Consider the following 21,236-nt stretch of genomic DNA (forward strand, 5'->3'; position numbering starts at 1 on the left):
TTTCCTTTGTAAATTTCATATTTTTATGTGCTCTTCATTATACTGAGCAACCATTACAATTCTGAATCATCTTCAGTTTGCTTAGTAAACTATGCTTGTTTTCAACCAAATGTTTTCCAAGAGGTGGGTGGGACAGCACTGAAACAGGCTAAAGAAAAGCAATTGGCAATAAGTGAAAAAGTAAGATGGATGTCCCAGACTATGGAGAGAAACTACAGAATTATAGAATGTTACAAGTGAATGCAGAAATGAGAAAGTTGTAGGAGAAGCTGGTCATTAGAATAAGAAAAATTGCAGATAGCTTGCTTCGATATAAGAGCTCTATTCTGAAAATATTGCTGAGGAAAAACATTTCAGACCTAGTAGAAATGAATAGAACTGACTCACTAGAATGTCATCAGCATGCTGTGCTCTTAACCACATAAGTGAAGGATTCTTTACTTTCCCTTACCTAGGAGCAACACTTGTACCATAACCTAATATTGGAAAAGATGTATTTGGAAATCCACTGGGTTGGATCAGTTGTGGACACTAAAAGGGTACTACAGTGACAGGCAGCTAAGTAGCTTATTACAGTAAGAACACAGAGACAAAAATTTATTGAGTAGTTAGATACTCTTAGTATATCCTCATCTCTACTTCAAGTCAAGTGTGGGCTTGGTTCCCAGGCAAGATTGCGTGCAGTGGTGACTTCAAGTGTGTCCTTACAGATTACTGTACCCCCCAAAATGAACCTTTCTCTTCTCGTCTTTATATGGTATATATGATACATGAAGATTCATATCCATAGATCAAACCTTATGCCCTTTTGGTCTTTTGCCAATCCCTGAACCCAGTAATTTACTCAGGAATATAGAGGGCTCTCAGGCACTGAGCTGAGCTACACAATGTCCCTTGATTGGAAAACTAAGGAGTGAGAACACGTGGACACATATGTACTCTTTCTGGCTGAAGAAAAATGTGCTTATGATAAGAAAATTATGTCAATTACATTTTAATTAAATTCAACATTCAAAAATACCTACTAAGACTTATTTTTTAAGTTTAGTTTGAAATTGATGAGCTAGAAATGATTTATTGTGTTCGCTATTCTGACATTTTTCTTACAGTTTTTTCTACAAGCTTTGTGAAATGTGTAAATATAGTTATTTGTAAAAAGATTACTAAAAATGAGAGACTGAAATGTTGATAATATACTGATATTATAGGTGGAAATATACACTTTCTTATATTCACATGCACTTACACAAACCCAACTCTTCAGGAATTCACAAACACGACTTATCTGTGTGTTCCTCTGCGTGGTGAAATCAATGATAATAATGATCCCCCATTAAGGTTCAATACACAGCCAAATGACTCCAGGTACGAACTCATGCACTACCTTCCATTTTATCACCCTTTTCTTACAATTTAATGGGAGATTTTTTTTTTTGGAGACAGGGTCTCACTATGTAGTTGAGACTAACCTGGAACTCACTATGTAGTCCAGGCTGGTCTCAAACTCACACTGATGCTCCTGCTTCAAGCCTCCAAGTGCTGGGATTATAGGTGTGCATCACCATGCCTGGTTTTGGAAGATCCATTTGAAATGATGATTAGGTTACCCTTCTCTCCTCATAAATACATTCCTAAGAATCATAATATTTATTCCATATAGTCTTGATGTAGGTTTAATCAAGACCCATAAAATGGACACATTCCTCTTAATTGATTGCAAATGTTTATGATCACCCTGAGTGTTTTTAAATGTCTGATGACTATAATATTATTGACTTTCTCTCTAGACAGCTTCAAAGCTATTTATTATCCATTTGGCTCTTATCCAGCTTTCAGTTCTCTCATTTATTTCAATGTACATCAGTAAGCATATAATTAATCTAAGAAGTTTATTGAACTATTTCCATTGAATTAGTATATATCATGGCAAGTAAATAAGATTTGTATATTCTACTATGTTGGATTTATTCATCAGTAAAATCTCCTTTATAAACATTAAGCAATGTTATGTTATGTTATTGTTGACTGTCATACTGAAATACTATGAGCCCATGCTCAAATCAAAAATTCTTAGCAAATATAAAATCATAGAATCATAGAGGAGTATCATGATTGGGGACTGTACCATCTAAAATTCAATACAGCATATAATTATCTTTATTTTTAAATGAAAAGTAAGAAAATACTTTATCTGTCAAAAATATTTCCCTAATTAATTCTAAATATTTATGAAGTGAGAGTTCTTCTAAATACAATTTTTTGAATTGATTAATTGTTAAAAGTTTCCTTTTCTCAATAAACAAGTCATTTATCCAGAAGGCTTTGCTGTATATATGCTAGGAAAGTTGATTCAGCTCAATAAAAAGTATTTCTTTTAAAGAAAATTATTTTATTAGTACATGTTTCATTTGGGGGTGAAGGGTGGGGGGATGGAGAAACAGGTAGAGTGAAGATATGCTAGGTACAAGACCCTAATAACCTTAAGGAACATGGATATTATATGCCATAAACATGAACTTAGTAGCAATATCAACAAGAATGAAAAGGAGAAAAGGAGAACTTAAAGGGGGGAGGAGATTAAAAAAGATGTAAACTGTGCTGTGTACATGCACCAGCTCCTCCCCCAAATTTTCCTTTTATAGAAAGAAAAGGAAAGAAAGAAGAAAGGAAGGGAGGGAAGGAATGAAGCTAAAGGAAGAAAGTTCTAAATGTTAAATCTTGGTATACTGTCAAAATTTTAGAAATGTCAACATTGACTGAACACAGTGCTGAAATTTTCCTGTTCAAATTGAGGTCTTTTATGCATTAGTTGACCAAAGTGATGAATTATGCCCCATCCGTTCACAGGAAGAAGAGATGAATAGAGAAAAAAGTTATACATAAAAACTGAAGATAGATCTCTTTTAACATTAAATTTCATATTTTAAATGTAATGTTTGAATCAAATGATCAGACTATGATTTGCTTTGGCATAGTCTGGAGAATGTTGCTACATTTAGTTAAATTACAAGTATACTGTGGGAAATCAGAAGTATTACATGATTCCTCTAACTCAAATAGGTTAACTGTCATCAGCTGGTCCGTATGTTCCATAGGGGAAAGGATTTTGTTTGGTTCAACACTTTCTTCAAAGGAAGCGCCTGAGGCCATAGTAAGCTAAACCTTAATATAAAAAGTGATCTTTATTAATGCTGATGACTGTATATATGAACCAGATACGACACCCTCTTGACTCATATTTCTGCTTTGTCATATTTCTAGCTACCTTTTAAGGTCAGTGTAAAAATACCTTTATGTATTAAATTGTAGTATCGACTGAGATTTTTCTACCCCAATCTGTAATATAAACCATTTTAGTAGAAAGATTAAAATTAATCTTACTTTAGAGAGTATAATAAAGCCATTATTTTACATGATTTAATAAAATGAATCATTGAGCTCCAATCAGGCACTACATATTGGATGGCCATTGTGGAAAGCTGCCCTAAGTAGGTAACTCTATTCAGATATCAGAGAAACTGATGATTGCTATACTATTAACTTCTGACAATGCTATATAGATCAAGTCTTTATTTCTCAACATTTTCTTTCAGTTTTCATAGAGAAAAATACAAGAACAAAAGTGAAAACAGGGCTGTTTACTAGGATTGATAAAAATCTTGATGAAAATGGACATGGCGTAGAAATCTTTAGTTTAAAGATTGTTTCACTATTTCACACGTTCCATTTTTTATCAAAAAAAACAGAAATTAGGTTACACATATATATAATACATAGGTATATATGTTACTGCTTCAAGGATATTTTCATTACTTTGTTATATTGCCTTTCTTTATTTTGCATTCAAATATAGTTTTCTGCTTAAATGTTTATTCCTTTTCTAAAAGAGCAACTCAAAAACAGGAAGTTCATCTTCATTACCAAGCTACCAAATGTGTATGCATATATTTTAGTCAAGGCCTTTTACAAGTGCCAGTTCCTTTAGACTAGGCACTTCTACTGCATTTTTAATGTTTCTTATAATTGAGTGGTGCAGGTCAAAGGTAGTTTGCCTCTGTTTCACTTCAGCTTCTTTTTTACTAGACATGCTGGTTCCTGCCATTCTGGAATGGCATTGTTACAACCTGTGATACAAAAGAAAGACCTTTTCTTTTACATTATCTCTCTATCAAATTTCAATCTTTGCTTGAGATCTGTAACCATCTTTGAACTAATTAGTTAGACAAAGGACATGGAAAGGTCAAATTGACCAGCCTGGGACATAGGATTATCCAGTAATAGAATGAAGTGTTCTGCAAATGTGAAATGCAAAAAAAGGATTCAAGGTTATTTCTTAAATGGAAATTCTTTAATCAAATAAAGGAGAAGAAATTCTAAGAAGATAAAAGCAGAAGGTATCAACTATGAAACTGATTGCAAGTTAAGACTTTATACATAGCAACAAATGGATCTAAACCTGCTTTTATAGCATCAAAAGCACTGTGTTCCCCCCATATAAATAGTAGTAGTTGTTGTTGTTGTTGTTGTTTATAAAAGAAAGTTGTACATGTTGAAAACTAAAACAACTTTTAACACCATAAATGCACGTAAAATTTCCATAGAGACTCAGGTCGTGAGCCTCCAAATCTCCTTTCTAAACTGAAGGACATATTTCCTTGGCTATTGGTATTCATAGCTCACTAACCTCCCAGGACTTTCTTCAACTAAGAATCAGCCCCCATTGAGGGCAAGGCTATAAAGCCCCTCCTTCCTCTAGTCCTGACTTGGGGTCACTCTGTAGGCCACTCCTCCTCCAGAGCTCTCTGTGGCCCTTTTCAAAAACTGCCACAGTCCCGCATGGTGTGTCTGTGGTGGGTCTTCCTTGCTGCCTTTGCTCTTCCACAAGTTGATTCCTGAGGGTAGACTTTAGTCACTTTCCTGTTCTGTCGTCTCCATGTAGTTGGATTCCTGGCAATGCAGCCTTCTGCAGCCTGCTATATTTTTGTTGGGCTTAAAGAATAACTAGATTTTGAGTAGTAATTAGAAATAATTAAAAGAAGTTAGGAAATGTATGTATATATTTGATTTGTAGTATTTTCATTTGAAGTATTTCTTAAGTAGAACATTCTTTGTACTACTACTTAACACATGAATGCTTACTTGTAGCTTACCTTCCAATACACTCTAGTTAGTAAAAGCTCATTAAGAGAAGTAACAGATTATTAATTTGGATTGTTTGATAACCTATGCTTAAGGGAAGCAGGCAGATTGGATTAAGACACTGTCATCAAGGAAGTGTACAGAATTTCTGTAGTATGCACATTTGCTAGAGAAAGAGAGGATCTGTCATCTTTGTGATCATCTTAAGTTTCTTAACACAAAGAAGGTTGGGAATTAGGAGCACTGATTCCAAAACTGGTCTATTAAGAACCATCAAATTAGGCATGGTGGCACACACCCATAATTCCAGCACTATGAGAGGCTCTCTTGGTTACTTTCTCACTGCTGAAACAGAATACTCAATATCCACAAGGTCCCTGGGGTATCAGGGTGAGTTTCCTAAAAAGGAGGATTAAGTAGGTATGTTATATACATATTTATTTTTAGAGTATTTCTATTGATAAATTATTTATTTTAATTTTATGAGTTTTATTATGTTATATAGTGTGTACTTAACAGGAAAATAAAATATCAATAAAATAAAATATTAAATTTTTAATATGTGATGAGTATTTAAACATCAACATTTTCAATATCAACTGTTTGTTTACAAAATCTAAAAATTAACAGCAAAAATAAATTCCTGTGTGAGCTACAATGAAAATACAAATAAAACTCTACCACGAAAATAATCTTTGCTTCAACATGTCTGTTCATATCCATATAGTTTATTACTGTATTAATAAAGACCTGGAGGCTGAGTTCTGGGATAAATTTCTAAATTCAAGGTGTAAAACATCTTTGTATCTACCAGGGCATTTATTTTTATACCATATATATTTTGTTTGTTTGTTTGTTTACACATTTTTTTTCATGTTAAGCAACACATTTTCTTTCAACCAAATCTGCAAAGAAAACAATTCTATATGTTGAAATATGTCTAAATATATGTCCATTTTAAATTTTACTGATATATTTAAATCTTTATTTTGCAAACTGGATTTAATTAGGTGTTGCATTTTTTTTCCTCATTGAGTTTATTGGTACATTTTAGGGATAAGGTACAGTTATATTCATTATTGGGATCCTGTACCTTTACATAACAGGTCTTGGTTCTCATTTTTTCCCTTGTCCCTGTCTTCCCTTCACCCCTTCCTCCCCTCCCCATTTACAAAAACTTTTTTCCCATTTTTTCATTTTCTCATATTTTTTTCTTTTAAAAGGTTTATTTGACATATATTGCCCAAACCTTAACAACCATGAAATGATGCAAGTTTTTCATCAGTGGTTCTGTATTTTAATGGTGTGTAAATTGCTTGACAGTTCAAAGCAAAGCTTTCAAAAAATGAGTAAATAGCACCCAAATTGTCAGATTTTTTTCTTTCATGACAGGCCTTTTTGTTGTAAAAAATGTAGGCAATTTTGAAGGAGAGCAAATCTCTTGAGTGTCTTATTGTTCTCAAAATCTCAACACTACATCTGTCATTTCTCCATAAATCTTTTAGATTTTAACAATTAGGTGATAAAGTCTTGCTATGAAGGCTTTTAGTTCAGATGGTGAGGTGTTATGATAAATATATTTTTGTGCATGTGGAACATTTTATTTGCATTTCATTATCAGTGTATTTCCAAACATCTTGTAGCATATTGTCCATTACAAAAAATTTCCAACACTGAGTCATAGTGTCAGCATTCCATCTAGTAGCTTTCACCCCAGCAAGAACCTAATAACATTTTCTAACCTAGTTGTAAGTTTGGATCATTCAGGTATACATGACCATTTTGTAACATATTGAATAGTCAAATATTTATTTACATTATGATTTTCTTCCTCATTTGAATCAATGTCTTCATTTTGTATTTCTCTGTCATACCTTTTTTTTTTTTGTACCAGGAATTGAACTCAGAACCTTGCACTTGTGAGGCAGGCAGCGGCACCACTCAGCTAAGTCCCCAGTCCTATGTGTCATATCTTTCTAATGTCTTTGGTTTACATGATCCTAGTCATCGTTGGTGATGGAGTGCACTGATGAATCACTTTAAACCTCCTCTGAAAATTGTTAAAAAGCAGATTTTCATGTGGCATTGTACTGAGTTGGGCTAACTCCAAAAGAAAAATGAAAAGAAAATATTTAATAAAATAAATTATAAATACACAGAAATGTACAACAGAGTGTTAGGTGGGTAAAAACTCTCCTGTCGATATTCTGACGCAGGGGCGTACGCCTTGCCATTTGTTTACCGAGTGTGTGAACATAGAGATTACTTCCTGTAATTCCCCAGTGCCACTACTGTGATGCAGGTTAATTACCATTACACTAAAATAAATATTTTCGTTAGAAAAGTATGATTGGTATGGCTGTCACCCAACAGAGAAACTAGGGTTAAAGGAAGAAAGGTTTATTTTAGTTCACAGTCCGGTCAGCTAGTACAGGCAGGGTGGCATGGCACAGGGGCACCGCAGATGAGAAACAGTCCATGGACATGCAGGCAGGAGGCAGGAAGCAGCAAAGTGGTGAACTTTCCTTTCCTTTTATATTCATCCAGGCTACAAGCCTATTTGTCAGTGCCACCTACACCCAGGGTGGGGCTTCTGTCTTTCGTAATTAGACTGAGCCATACCCAGAACTATGCTAAACCAATCTGCGGACTAATCCCTTAATCATGCCCGTAATCCATATTCACATACACTAGGTGGAGCCACCTCTGAAAAAATCCCACCTACAAGCATATGAGGTCTTGTGGGAACATCGAGATACAAGCAATAACAGAGTCTGAGCTAGGAGGGTTCATGTTTGATGCCAGCCTCGGCAATTCAGGATTTAGTGAAATCTTTTTCAAAATAATAAAGGTCCAAAAATGTAGTTCAGTGTGAAGGCCTTGGGTTCAATTCCCAGGACTGGAGAAAAAAATCAGGTGAGAAAAATTCTGGGCTTTGTACTGAGTTTCTCAGTCCATAAAAGTGGGATTTAACTCAGCGTTTAAGTTTTTCTGATTATTCTAATGAAAGTCAGTGGATCAAATTTTGAAAACTGCTGACTCAACAATTAAAGCAATGCTCTACATTAGTTTCTGTTGCCACGGTAATAAGTGATCACATAATTAGAGGCTTAAACAATACAGGTTGCATATCACATACAGAGCACAAGTCTGGCACAGATTCTCCGTGAGCTAAAATTAAGGTGTTGCCAAGTACCAGAGACCCCTTCCATCTCCTGCTCAATGCTACAACACAAGGCGAGAAGAAAAGCATGAAACAGAATTAAAGAGGCAGAAACAGGGAGGCAGCATGTCCAATGCTTGAACAGTCAGAGGCTTGAACAAGGAAAGCCCTGAACACCCGGGGCCATCAATATTTACTGGAGACATCATAGATAGATTGAGGTGAAGGGGCTATGCGGAGTGACTATGGATATGTAACACGCAAGGCTTGTAAAGGAAGAGACAAAGCATTCTTGAATTAGGAAAAGAACAGACAAACTATAGGTTTGTGGCTCATGATTAACTTTGTCTTTCTAGTAAAGGTTTTAACTCTGGGAATGGAATGTGGGTATGAGTCACTCTGACCTTGGCATGTACACTTAAAATTCACTCTATAAAAAAGCTAATTGCAGGGCTATCTCTTTACAGCCTGCACTGCTCATAACCTGCTTTGTGCATGCATCATCAATAGAGTGGACCCTACAGTAAAGGCCGTGTTCTTTTCTGATAGCTCTAGAGGAGAATTTATGTCTTTCCCTTTTCCAGCTTCTAGAGGTCCCCACCTTTCCTCACTCATGACCTCCTTCCTCCCATGAGCAGGACTGTTTCTCTCTAAAGATTTCAGTGTCCCAACCATTCTGAAGGGGTCTGTGTTCCCTTTGTCTCTCCCAAATGTAAAGGTCCTACATCCACCTAGAGCCAATGTTTTTCTCATTTTAAGGTCATTTGAATAACAGTGTTAATTTTACCTTCAGTTTTAATTCTTCTCTGCTATGTAGCCTAGCATATTCCTAAAGTTAGGATGTTGGTATTTAGGAGAGGGCATTATTCTGCTTACCATAATTTTCTTTATGGTACATAAGAAAAATAGTCCTAGCCCCAGCCTTATGTTTAATAACTCATTTAATGAAATTTCTACCACTTGCTGTTATGTAATTATCTGGTCAGTACAATTAATACTTGCTGGGAACTACAGACACTATAGTTTAACTTCATTATCAATAAATAGCACCTAGTCACAGGTGCTACTACCCTGGTAGCTCCTTTTGGTCAGGAACCACGTTGTTTTATTTCTGTAACTCTTGGAACTTAGCTGACTGCCAACTAATCAGCGTATAAATAATGTAGCTGAATAATCATGATGGTTGATTATGTTCATGTTTAATTAACAAAACCAAAGGCTTACTCTTTTTTTAATGATCGTTTTGCACAGAGCAGCTAATAGAATGATTCACTTTCTTCTTCCATTGCATTTTACCAGTTGCTACTTATCGTGAGTATTTAATGTCATTCTCAAATAAGCAAAGCTACTATTGCTTGAGCCCTACATCCCCAAAGTCTTTGTATTTTGGAGAACTAGCCATCATTAAATATTAGGGAATATGTCCTGTTGGTGAGAGTAGCAATAGACTCTTAAATAGTTTTGTACTATTTTTAACAATAAGACTAACATGGGCTAGACACTGCATTGGATTTTCTTTACCCACACACATGCACCCTTCCTAATTTAATCTTTATGAAAACTTTCTAATAAATTCTACAACCATATCTCCATATCTCGGAAGTGTCATCCAAAATTCCTGAGCAAAGAAGCAGAAGAATAACAGTGATCTTTTATCACATCACTTTGGTGTCCATTGATCAAACCACAATGCAGACATTTCTTAATCTCTGATCAAAGCTAAAAGTTAAAAAATGTATTATTGTTTTAATTAAGAGGGAAATGATTTACAAGTCAACTTATAACCTACTTCCATACTTAAACTGCATCCATTCCGGAAACAGTTTTCCACCCATATGTCAGACCCTGTACTTCAAACTTTCAGTAGAATAAAACTGTATTTAAAATAAAATCTTTCTGTGTTTGACACTGGTCAAAATAAACTGATGCCCTCTCCTTCCAGGTTCCCTCAGCTCTGCTTTGTGTCTAGGCACAGCCCCTCTGGATCCCTTTGGGTACCTCAAATACAAGCGCTGCACGGTCTTGGGGTATTTTCTTTCCCTGAGTAGTGTTTTAGATCGCAGTTTAAACATAAATTTTCCAGAGAAAACTTCTACAGGTGCTCTAACCACAGTGGATTTGCTCCTTACTCTGTTATGACCTTTAAGAGCATACTTACTACTTCTTTTCAAGCACCTGGCGTGATTTGAATTTCTGAGTTTGATTGGTTGTTAATTGTCCATCTGTTTGCAGGAATGGGTGCATTGTTGTACACCTCACTGTAATGTTGTGTCCACTTTCAATGGATATTTTTGGGGAGCAAACTTTCTCAAAGCTAAGATATGAAGGTGCACTGGTGTTTTATTTTTGAGGTCGTAAGAGTTAATTGAATTTAAGTGATTTAGTCTTATCTTCTAGTCATGCTACTTTGCGGGGGGCTTTGTTTTTGGTACAGTGCAAAGCAAAAGTTTATTTAAAGTGTTTACCAGTAATGCAGAGAAAACAGGAGAGCTGTCTTAGGAGAGCAGTGGTGCTGCACGACAGGGGCATCCCACTCAGGATTCCCTATGGAATGTTGTCCACACTGACAGGGGCAAACCATTGTTCATTGGTGTGGGCTATTCCAGTCAGGGTCTTGGCCTTTGTTTCTGGGAAAGGGACAAGGTAAATACAGTAAACGGAAGTGATGCTTTTATAAAGGATACAGCAGGCTAAATTTTCCAGGCACATGGTACACGATAAGCATGTGATAATCTTAAATCATCAGCCACAGATAAGCATGTGATGATTTAAAAACATTGGTCATCTGTGTTTTCAGGGATTTAATGACCCTATACTCTGCCCCTACAAAAGCCAGCCTGGACTACACGGCCAAATTCTGTCTCAAAAAGAATAAGAAAATAAAATATAAATAAATAAACAGAGCTGGGGAATGTAGCTCCGTTCAAAGGTCTTGGGGTCAACCCCGCTTCTGTTACCCTACGTACCAAGTTCATGAGGCCACGAATATTGAGAATGACACCACCGAGCAAAAGAGGAGGTTAGGAGAGATTTATTGGAAATAAGAAAAATAGCTCCTGGGCTACCTGAGTGGGTTTGGTTCTTGAGTGGGTGGCTGCACAGCCTCTCAATCCAGGGCTAATTACAGATAAGCAGAGCACAGGAATTGCTCAGTTTTTCAGTGGCCACATATCACAGGTAACTCTGGGTATTTTAAATGACCAGTTGTAACTCAGGATTCTAACCTAGCTCTCCAACATACAGAATTTAAAGAATACTCGAGATGTTTTTAATTTTTTTTTAAGACAGAATCTTGTTATGTAGTTCAAGCTAGCTTCAACTTGTAGGGATCCACCTGCCTCGGCCTCCCCAGTGATCCTCCTGCCTCACCCTCCCCTGTGTTGGTTTTTCTAATATGCGCCACCATGCCCGAAGAAATGGGGAGTTTTAGAGGGGAAAAAAATTGATTACTTTGCATTTTGATTTCCTCAGATAAAGGAGCTTGGTAGGGAATGACTCCACATCCCGTTTGTAGGGACAGGCGTGCATTTCATGTCACCTGAGGAAGTTCGTTGCCCTTACCTTCATCTGGTCTTGGGATCTCCCAGGGAGACGCCCACCTGCCTGGAGAGGTGTATTTAACACAACGGAAGTTCAGGCCCCTGCAGTCTCCAGCCGGCCTTGAGGTCTCGCTGCCCCTGTTCTGGTTCCTCCAGGGTTTCCAGAATTGCGTGAAATGCCTCCAGATGCTGGGCCTCGGCCTTTAGCTCAACTGCTTCGGCCTTCCGAGCGCGGGATTGCAGGCCTGAGCCACCGTGGCTGGGCAATAGCCTGACGCGGACCGCAAGCTTCTGCTCAGAGCCCTAACTCAGCCTCGGATATACTTTCCAGTGACATTTCTTATCTCACATCTCTTCTATAAATATCCACTGTGGCACAAGAAATACATATTGGTAAAATCTTAAGCACATATTACCTCAAATATACATTCAAGTATAAATTCATGATCATTTGCTTTAGCCTGGACTACTTTCCTTATTTAAGTGTGAAATGAACCCTTACTTTTCTTATTTGATAACTTTACAGAACTTTCCTGATTGGGAGATGCACGTGTGAATACACTGTACGTCATCGTATTTTCAAAACTGTTGTATAATATTTCTAAAATGCTGAAATGTATTTATAAAATTTGTTTTACCTCCATTCTCTATATTCCTAAGACAAGAAAACTATCTCCTACCAGGTTTTTCAGAGCTGAACTAATAAACAGAAATGCAAAATAGACAGACATGCAGCTGTTTTTCTTTTGGTCTAAGTGACCCAAATCCTTTGAAGAAAGCATATTGTTTCTACTTAGATTTTACTATTCAATTTTTGATTTAGTGATTTTATTATTGCCTATTTTGAGAAATGGCACTAATCATCAATCAGACACATCTTTCCTTGGTGATATTTATATCATTTTTTCAACATAAAGAAAAGTAGGGGAAATATTTTTCCTTCTTTCATATTTTGCTTTAGGAAAAATGATATCCCTTTTCCCTTTCTTTTTCTTGTCCCGACATTATTCAGAATCGAAATCATTTAGATTACTAACTGGGCAGAAATAACTCCATTAAAAAAATAATTCCTACATTTTCATGTGAACATATTATAGCATGCCAAACCATGAAGCTATTAGAGTGCCATCAGATATACAACCTGCAGTATTGAGTAATAAACTATAATGTACCTTTGTTCCTCTTCTACATTGTCACTCACACTTTGACGGCTTTTGCTGTTCTAGATATCCGTGGCATACAGGAATTTTTGGACAAAGTATCTCACCAGGGAATGGACGTTGCACTTCAAAAGGTAGAAAACAACATCAATAAAATGATCACTACTCTCTTTGACACCATGAGAATCGAAGAATTGAATCGCTATCGAGACACTCTTAGGCGAGCCATCCTGGTTATGAATCCTGGCACAGCCAAGTCCTTTATTAGTGAGGTAAGTAATACTGTTATGGGGTAGGAGGTAGGAGGAGGGTGCAAAATTTAAGTACTTAAGGATGGACCTCATGGAGATGAACTGGAGGAGCAGAGCAAGGGAATTAACTGCACAATTCTTATTAATACTAATGGAGGCAGCACTGGGAGTTCCTTGCTCATTTACCCCATACTGGCCAGTTAATCACTGAGAAAGTTTGTATGTAGTATATATTTAAGCATATAGCTGGAGCAATTTTAAGAAGTCTTCTGGGAGTTTGAAGGTGTTACTGACCTAAATGAACCCAGAAAGTTCAAAATTGAAATCACAAATGTACAGCTCACTGATTCTCAATTTTTTTTGAAAGTTAAAACTGAACTTTTAAGAAAAGCTTTACCTGAGTCCTTCTATGATTGTTTAACCATGGTTACTATTACAAAAACTTTTAGCAGATTTACTTTTACCCTGGGAACTCTGTGCACCAAGAAAAGTGATTAAAAGTATTTGAACTCTCAAAATGATGACGACTGTACAATTTATGATACTGCATCCTCAAATTTTTTACTGTGTCTATTTGGTTAGAAGCCCTAAAACTTGGTGAAGCACAAGTAAAACTTCCTAGCAGTTGCTACAATGTCTCTATAGTCTTAACATGCTTGTGCTTGCCTTGCAGAGGATTATGAACTCATTTTCACCTTCCAATTTTAATTTTACACAGTACTAGAACTGGTTGATGACCTAACACACTGTCACATAGTGTTTTTAAATTTGGTGAATTTGTTTGATTAATACTTCTTTTCTTGCTCTGCTACTATCCTTCCATTAACTTCTAAACTATAGCTAAGAGCCTTCAAATTAAGAATGTATTACAAAAAGAATGTATCAGAAGTTCTTTGGCAGTCTGTAATATAATTTGTAATAGGATCTTGAAGTAAAATATAGATCACTAAAAAGAGTGAAGCAGTTGTGCACATATATAGAGCTTTGACTTTTTAAGTTTGGCGAATGACTTAGAGAATTGCATTAGACCGGTGAATTCTTGGGCTTATAGGAAGCAGTCTTCTCCTTCCAATTCTGCACCTCATCTTCCCTCTGCATGTCTGTGTGTCCAGGTTTTCTCTTTTCAGAGACACTAATTAATTTAGATCTGACTCACCCTAGTGACCTCACTGAAACTTGATTACATCTGTAAAGACCTTACCTTCAAATAAGTTCAAAGATACCATTAATGGTTATGAGCTAACATGGCAGACTGATAGGTCTGACAGTTCAATCTGGAATGTGTGAAATTTAAACGAGCAGAGTACTACTCAGATGGTCATTACTCTCTTTTAATACTTACGTTACTTAGTCTCTTTTTACTATTTACTACTTTCTTTTCTAAGACTTTCTAAACAATGACTTCATTTAACCCTCGTGAAAACCTTTGAGTTGGTATTCTCATCATCCTTATTTCACAGAGAAACTGAGGCACAGAGAGATGAAGTGATTTGTCAAGGTGACGCCTCTAGGAAGAGGTGGGGCTGAGGCTGACTTCCTCACGCAGTCTGTGCTCCACCATGACCTCCCAGAAAGAGTGTTGAAAACTGCGTAGCTGGAGTCTAGGAGAAAGGTCAAGGCTAGACATGTCACTTTGTCTAGTTTCTTTCTTCTAAATAAGAATTTACTTTAGCTCAGTGGTTCCGCATGTGCCTCGTAAGCACAAGGTTCCGAGTTCAATCCCAGAACCAAAAAAAACAAACAAACAAAAAATAACCACACTTATAAATAAGAATTTACTTACTGGCCACCTTATTCTAGATACTGTGCAGGCAGTAGGAATACAAAGGCAGTGAAGATCCAATATCTCTTTTCATATTTTCAGTCTGGCACTAGGAAAGGAAACAAAGAATGGGCTTCACAGGCAGTGATGTAGGCAGAAACACACTAATGTAGGCATCCGCTACGAGCTGTACACGTGAAACACTGAGCCCAGCCGCAGGGGTAGAGCGTGTAATTGTGGAGTGCCATGGGAGAAGCTGAAATGGATAGTTTCTGGAGGAGGGGCTCCTTAAACTGAGCAATTGAAGGTCGCACAGAACTGGATCAAGTGGAGAAAGGGCAGTGCTATATTCTAAGCTGCAGGAAAGCCAGAAAGAACAATACAGAGGCAGCGGATGGAACAAGATTGCAAAGGGTCTGGGAGATCCTGGAAGGTGTGTGCGTTGAGTACTCGCTGGAGAAGTAATTCAAAGACTAGTCACAAATCATTTTTTTAGAATAGAGCGGGCTGAAAATTTTTATACCAGGCTTTTTTTAGAAACCAGTGAGATGGAGAAATTATACAAAGAAGAAGGAAAATTGATGCGATAAGATGCCAGAGTAGGGAACTAATGAAACCCTTCTGGGGAAGGGTCATCTATGGCAAATAACCTAAAATTGCTGTTTGAAAGGTGCGGAAATCAGTTCAGACTTTGCTAAAAGAAATTTGCTTTTATTGTTTTTGTATTGCTCATAATTAATTTCAACTCATATGATTTTTTTCATTAAGTTTATTGGTACATTTTAGGTATACAATACAGTTATATTCATCATTGGGATCTTGTACATTTACATGATGTATCTTGGTTCTTATTTTTTCCCCATTGCCCTGCCCTCCCTTCAACCCCTCCACCCTTCCCTATTTACAAAGACTGTGTTTGATTTTTTCCTTTTCTCATATTTTTTTCTTTTCCCTTCTTTCTTTTCCCAACCCTTCCCACTTCCCCTACTTCTTTAGCCCTTCTCTTCCTATTTCACATTTTCAGTTATACAATTTGAACCTTATTTACACTTTTACTTTTTCAGACCAGAGAAACTATTTGGTATTTACACATATGTGTGTCCTGTTTATTTCACTTAAGAGTGTGGCCTAAATATGCATCAATTTAACTATAAATGTCTGTACTTTCTCATTCTTTTTTTTTTTTTTTTTTTTTTTTTTTTTTTGTGGTACCGGGGATCGAACTCGGATCTTTGTGCTTGTGAGGTAGGCGGCAGAACCACTGAGCTAAATCCCCGGCCCTAGTTTCTCATTCTTTATGGCTGAATAGTACTACGTTTTATAGAAAAACTATATTTTCTTTATCTAGTCTCCAGATGATGGACAACTGGGCTGTTTCTAAGTTTTAGCTATTACAAACTGTGCCGCTATAAGCATGGGTACACATATATCACTGTGATATGATTCTTTTAATTCTTTTGGAAAGATACCTAGCAGAGGAATACCTGGGTCCAATGGGAACTCTAATTCTAAATTTTTGATGCATTTCCATATTGATTTCTACAGTGGTTGCACCAGTCTGCACTCCCACCAAAAATGGAGAAGGGTTCTTTTCTCCCCACAACCCCGCCAAAATTTGTTATTGGTTGATTTATTGATAGCAGCCATTCTTTCTGGCGTGAGGTGGAATCTCAGTGCTGTTTGCATCTGCATCTATCTAATAACCAGTGATGTTGAACACTTTTTCATATACATTTTTGCTGCTTTTACTTGTTTGTCTGAGAGGCAAATGTCTGTTCCTTTCAAAGGCCCATTTTTGAATTGGGTCTTCTTATTTGGGAGGTCCAATTTTTTTGCATTCTTTATATATTCTAGATAGTAGACTTTTGTCTGAGGAACATCTGGTAAAATTGTTTTCCCACATTTTAGTCTGTCTCTTAACTCTGTTGGTGGTTTCTTTCACAGTGCAGAAGTTTTTTGGTTTGTTTTGTTTTTTCCATTAAGTTTATTGGTACATTTAAAGCAAATGACACAGTTACATTTAACTTTGGGATCTTGTACCTTTACATGATATGTCTTGGTTCTTATTTTTTCCCCATACCTCCATGTTCCCTTCACCCCCTTCACCCTTCCCTATTTATAAAGACTTTGTTTCCATGTTTCACTATTTTCCTTTTCCCTTATTTACTTTGCAGAAGCTTTTTAATAAGATGAGATCCCGGTTGCTGATTGTTTGTGCTTATTCTCTTGCTATTGAGGATTTGTTCAAAAAGTCTTCTCCTATGTCAGTGTATTTAAGAGTACTGCCTAACTTATCTTCCAGCAAGTTTAGTGTTTCTGTTTTTATATTTTGATCTTTAGAATTTAGATTTTAGATTAGTGCATGGTGAAAGATACAGGTCAAGTTTTAATCTTTGGCAGGTTGAAATCCAGTTTTTCCTACACAATTTATTGAAGAGGCTATCTTTCCTCCACTGAGGATGGTTGGCTACGTTGTCAAAGATGAGGTAGCTGAGTACATCTGGATTTGTTTCTGCATCTTCTAATCTATTCCACTGATCCTTGGGTTTGCTTCTTTGACAGTACCATGCTTTTGTTTTTTTAACACAGTGGCTTTGTAGTTTGGTATCAAATTGGGGATTGTGATACCTGCTGCCATGTCTCTGTTGCCTAGAATTGCTTTTGCTGTTCTAGGTCTTTTCTGGTTCCAGATGAGTTTTTGGATTGTTTTCTCTAGTTCTGTGAGATATAGTGTTGGAATTTTAATCAGCATTACATTGAATCTGTATAGCAGTTTTGGAAGTATGGCCATTTTTACTATGTTGCTTCTTCCTACACAGGAGCAGGGGACGTCTTTCCATTTTCTTATATCCTGTTTGATCTCGTTTTTCAGGGTACTGTAGTTTTCAGTGTAGTGGTCTTTTGCTTCCTTCTTTAGATTGTCTCCTAGATACTTCATTTTTTTGGATGTTGTTGTGAAGGGAATTATTTCCCTAATTTCTCTCTCAGTGAGTCTGTTATTTGTGTACAAGAAGACTATTGATTTTTGAGTGTTGACCTTGTATCCAGCTACTCTGCTGAAAGTGTCAATTAAGTCTAGAAGTCTTTTGGCAGAATTTTTTGGGTCTTCTATGTAGAGTGTCATGTCGTCAGCAAATAGTGACAGTTTAACTTATTCCTTTCCTATCTTTATTCCTTTTATTTCTTTCTTTTGTCTAACATTGCTGTGGCTAATGTTTTCAAAACTATATTGAACATGAATGGTGATAATGGACATCCTTTTCTGGTACCTAATTTCAACTTGAAGGTTTTCAGTTTTTGACCATTTAGTATGATGTTGGCTGCTGGTTTTTCATAGATAGCTTTTATCAAGTTGAGATAAAGACCATCTATTCCAATTTTCTGTAGGGTTATTATCATGAATGGGTGTTGGATTTTGTCAAATGCTTTTTTCTGCATCTACTGAGATAATTATATGATTTTTGTCCTTAGCTCTGTTAATTAGTGTATTACATTTATTGACTTACATATGTTGAACCATCCTTGCTTCCCTAGGATGAATCAGACTTGGCTAGTGTGTATGATCTTCTTCATGACCCTCTGTATTCTGGTTTCCAGTATCTTATTGCAGATTTCTGCATGTATGTTCATTAGGGAAACTGCCCTTAGTTCTCTTTTTTGGTCAATACTTTCCCTGGTTTTGAAGTCAAAGTAATACTTGCTTCCAGGAATGAATTTGGAAGTATTGCTTCCCTTTTTATTTCATTAAAATTTTTAAAGAGTAGTGGCAATAGTTCTCTAAATGTCTTGCAGAATCCAGCAATGAAGCCATCAGGACCTGAGTTTTTCTTTGTTGGTAAAGTTTTAATTCCATTTTCAATTTCACTGATTACAACTGGAGTGTTTAGACTTTTTAAATCTTCTTTATTCAACTTTTGTAATTCATATGTATTTAGGAATCTGTCCATTTCTTATTTTTCATTTTTTTATAGTACAGGTTTACCAAGTAGGTATTGATGATCCTCTGGATTTCTGCTGGATCTGTTGTGATTTCACCTTTGTCCTTCCTAATTGCATGAATTTGAGTCTTTCCTTTTTTTTTTTTAATAAACTTGGCTAAGCATTTAATGAATTTATTTATTATTTTGAAAAGCCATTTGTTTGATTCATTCATTTCTGTATTGTTCTCTTTGTCTCCATTGTATTGATTTCTGCTCTTATCTTTCTAATCTCCACCCTTCTGTGATATTTGGGTTTGTCTTGCTCTTCTTTTCTAGGAGCTTAAGTTTCAGCATTAGGTTATTTGAGCTCACTGTGTTTTCCTAGTATGGGCATTCACTACTATGAATTTCTCTCATAAAACTGCTTTCATTGTGTCCTATAGATTCCTGTTGTATTGGCATTGTCATTTAATTGTAGAAACTGTCTAATTTCTTCAATTTCTCTGTGACCCATTGGTTGTTCAGGAGAGTGTTATTCAATTTACATGTATTTGTGAAATTCTTGCCATTTCTTATGCTAAAGATCTCCAGTTTAATTGCACTGTGGTCTGATAATATACAAGGGATAACTTCAAATCCTTGGCATTTACATAAACATGTTCTATGATATAGTATGTGGTCTATTTTGCAGAATGACCTGTGTGCAGATGAAAAGGATGTACGTTCTGATTTTGTGGGGTAGAACACTCTGTAAACATTAAGTGCATGTGTTTAAAATCTTGGTTAAATTCTAGTGTTTCATTGTTGACTTTTTGTCTAGATGATCTGTTTGTTTGTGACAGTATGGTATTGAGGTCCCCCACTACAACTGTATTACTGCTTACTTGGTTTTTCATGTCCATTAATATTTGTTTTGTATAGTTGGGGGCATTAGTACTTGGTGCATATATATTTATTATTTTCATCTCTTCCTCTTGGATTTTTCCCTTTACATGGATGCAATGGCCTTCTTTGTCTCTTTTAATTAATTTTGGTTTGAAATCTACATTGTATATAAATAAGATAGCTACACCTGTTTTTTCCCTGGTCCCTGTCACATGGAGAATGGTTTTCCATCCTTTTACTTTCAGTCTATGAATTTCTTTGTGAACTAAGTGGGTTTCTTGTATACAGCATATTCTTGGATCTTGTTTCTAATAATCCATTCTGGAAGTCTGTTTCTTTTGATTGGTGAATTGAGGCCATTAACACCTTATATGTATTGACATCCTTGTCATAACATTTTCCTGTTGTTGACTCTATTACTATTTATTTTTACCACATTCCTTTAATTTCTTGACTTGCTTGATGAATTTGCTCTTATGGGCATTACAGAGTTGTGACCTTCATTGTGTTTTGTCAGGATATTGTTTAGAAGTGTTTGGAGTGCTGCTTTGATGTTCATGAAATTTCTCAGGTGTTCTTTGTCTTGGAAGTATCTTATTTCCCCATCGATTTCAAAAGATAGTTTTGTAGGATACATCAATCTAGGTTGGAGGTTGTTTTCTTTTAGGTCTTGAAATACCTCACTCCAGGCTCTCCTTGACTTGAGGGTTTGTGTTGAAAAGTCTGCTGTGATTCTGATAGGCTTTCCTTTGTAATTGATTTGTTTCTGTTCTCTGTTTGTAGTATTTTGTCCTTCTGTTGGGTTTCTGGGATCTTGATTTTTATATGTCTAGGTGTAGATTTTTTTTTTAATTATGGCTAGTTGAAATCCGATATGGCTCACATCTATATGTCAAATTCTTTCACTCTTTTTGGAAAGTTTTCTGTATTAATTCTGTAAAGAGTTTTTTTTTTTAATGTTATTTGTACTTTCTCCTGCTTTTTTATGGATTCCTATCAGTGTTATATTATTCTTCTTTGCATCATCTAGGAGCTGCTGGATCAATTTCTCATGGTCCCTTACTATTTTTGAGAGATCTCTCTTTTCATGGCCACTGCCCCAAATCCTGTTGTCTATATCTGATATTCTGCCTTCACATTCTCTCATTCTTCTGCGGATATTTTCAATAGAGTTTGATTTTTTTTTCTTTTTTTTTTTTTCTTTTGAGACAGAGTCTCATAATGTAGTTGAGACTGACCTGGAATTCACTATGTAGCCCAGGCTGGTCTTCAACTCACAGTGATCCTCCTGCCTCATCCTCCCAAGTGCTGGGATTACAGGCATGTGCCACCACGCCCGTCTTCAACAGAGTTTTTTTAATCTCCTGCATATCTTTTTTAGTCTGTTTCATGGATTCCATTGCTTTCCTATATTGCC

General features: G+C 36.2%; 1 protein-coding gene across 1 annotated transcript in view; it reads left to right on the top strand.

The window, feature by feature from the left end:
* Positions 1–21,236, top strand: part of Grid2 (glutamate ionotropic receptor delta type subunit 2) — a 405,281-nt gene that overhangs the window by 38,906 nt on the left and 345,139 nt on the right. Inside the window, exon 3 of the mRNA XM_033757758.1 lies at positions 13,068–13,273. Coding sequence (XP_033613649.1) covers positions 13,068–13,273 — 206 coding nt within the window. The remainder of the gene's footprint in view (positions 1–13,067; positions 13,274–21,236) is intronic.

This window comes from Fukomys damarensis, unplaced genomic scaffold (genome assembly GCF_012274545.1).
Source record: "Fukomys damarensis isolate Sample0158 unplaced genomic scaffold, DMR_v1.0_HiC HiC_scaffold_32, whole genome shotgun sequence".
Lineage (NCBI taxonomy): Eukaryota > Metazoa > Chordata > Mammalia > Rodentia > Bathyergidae > Fukomys > Fukomys damarensis.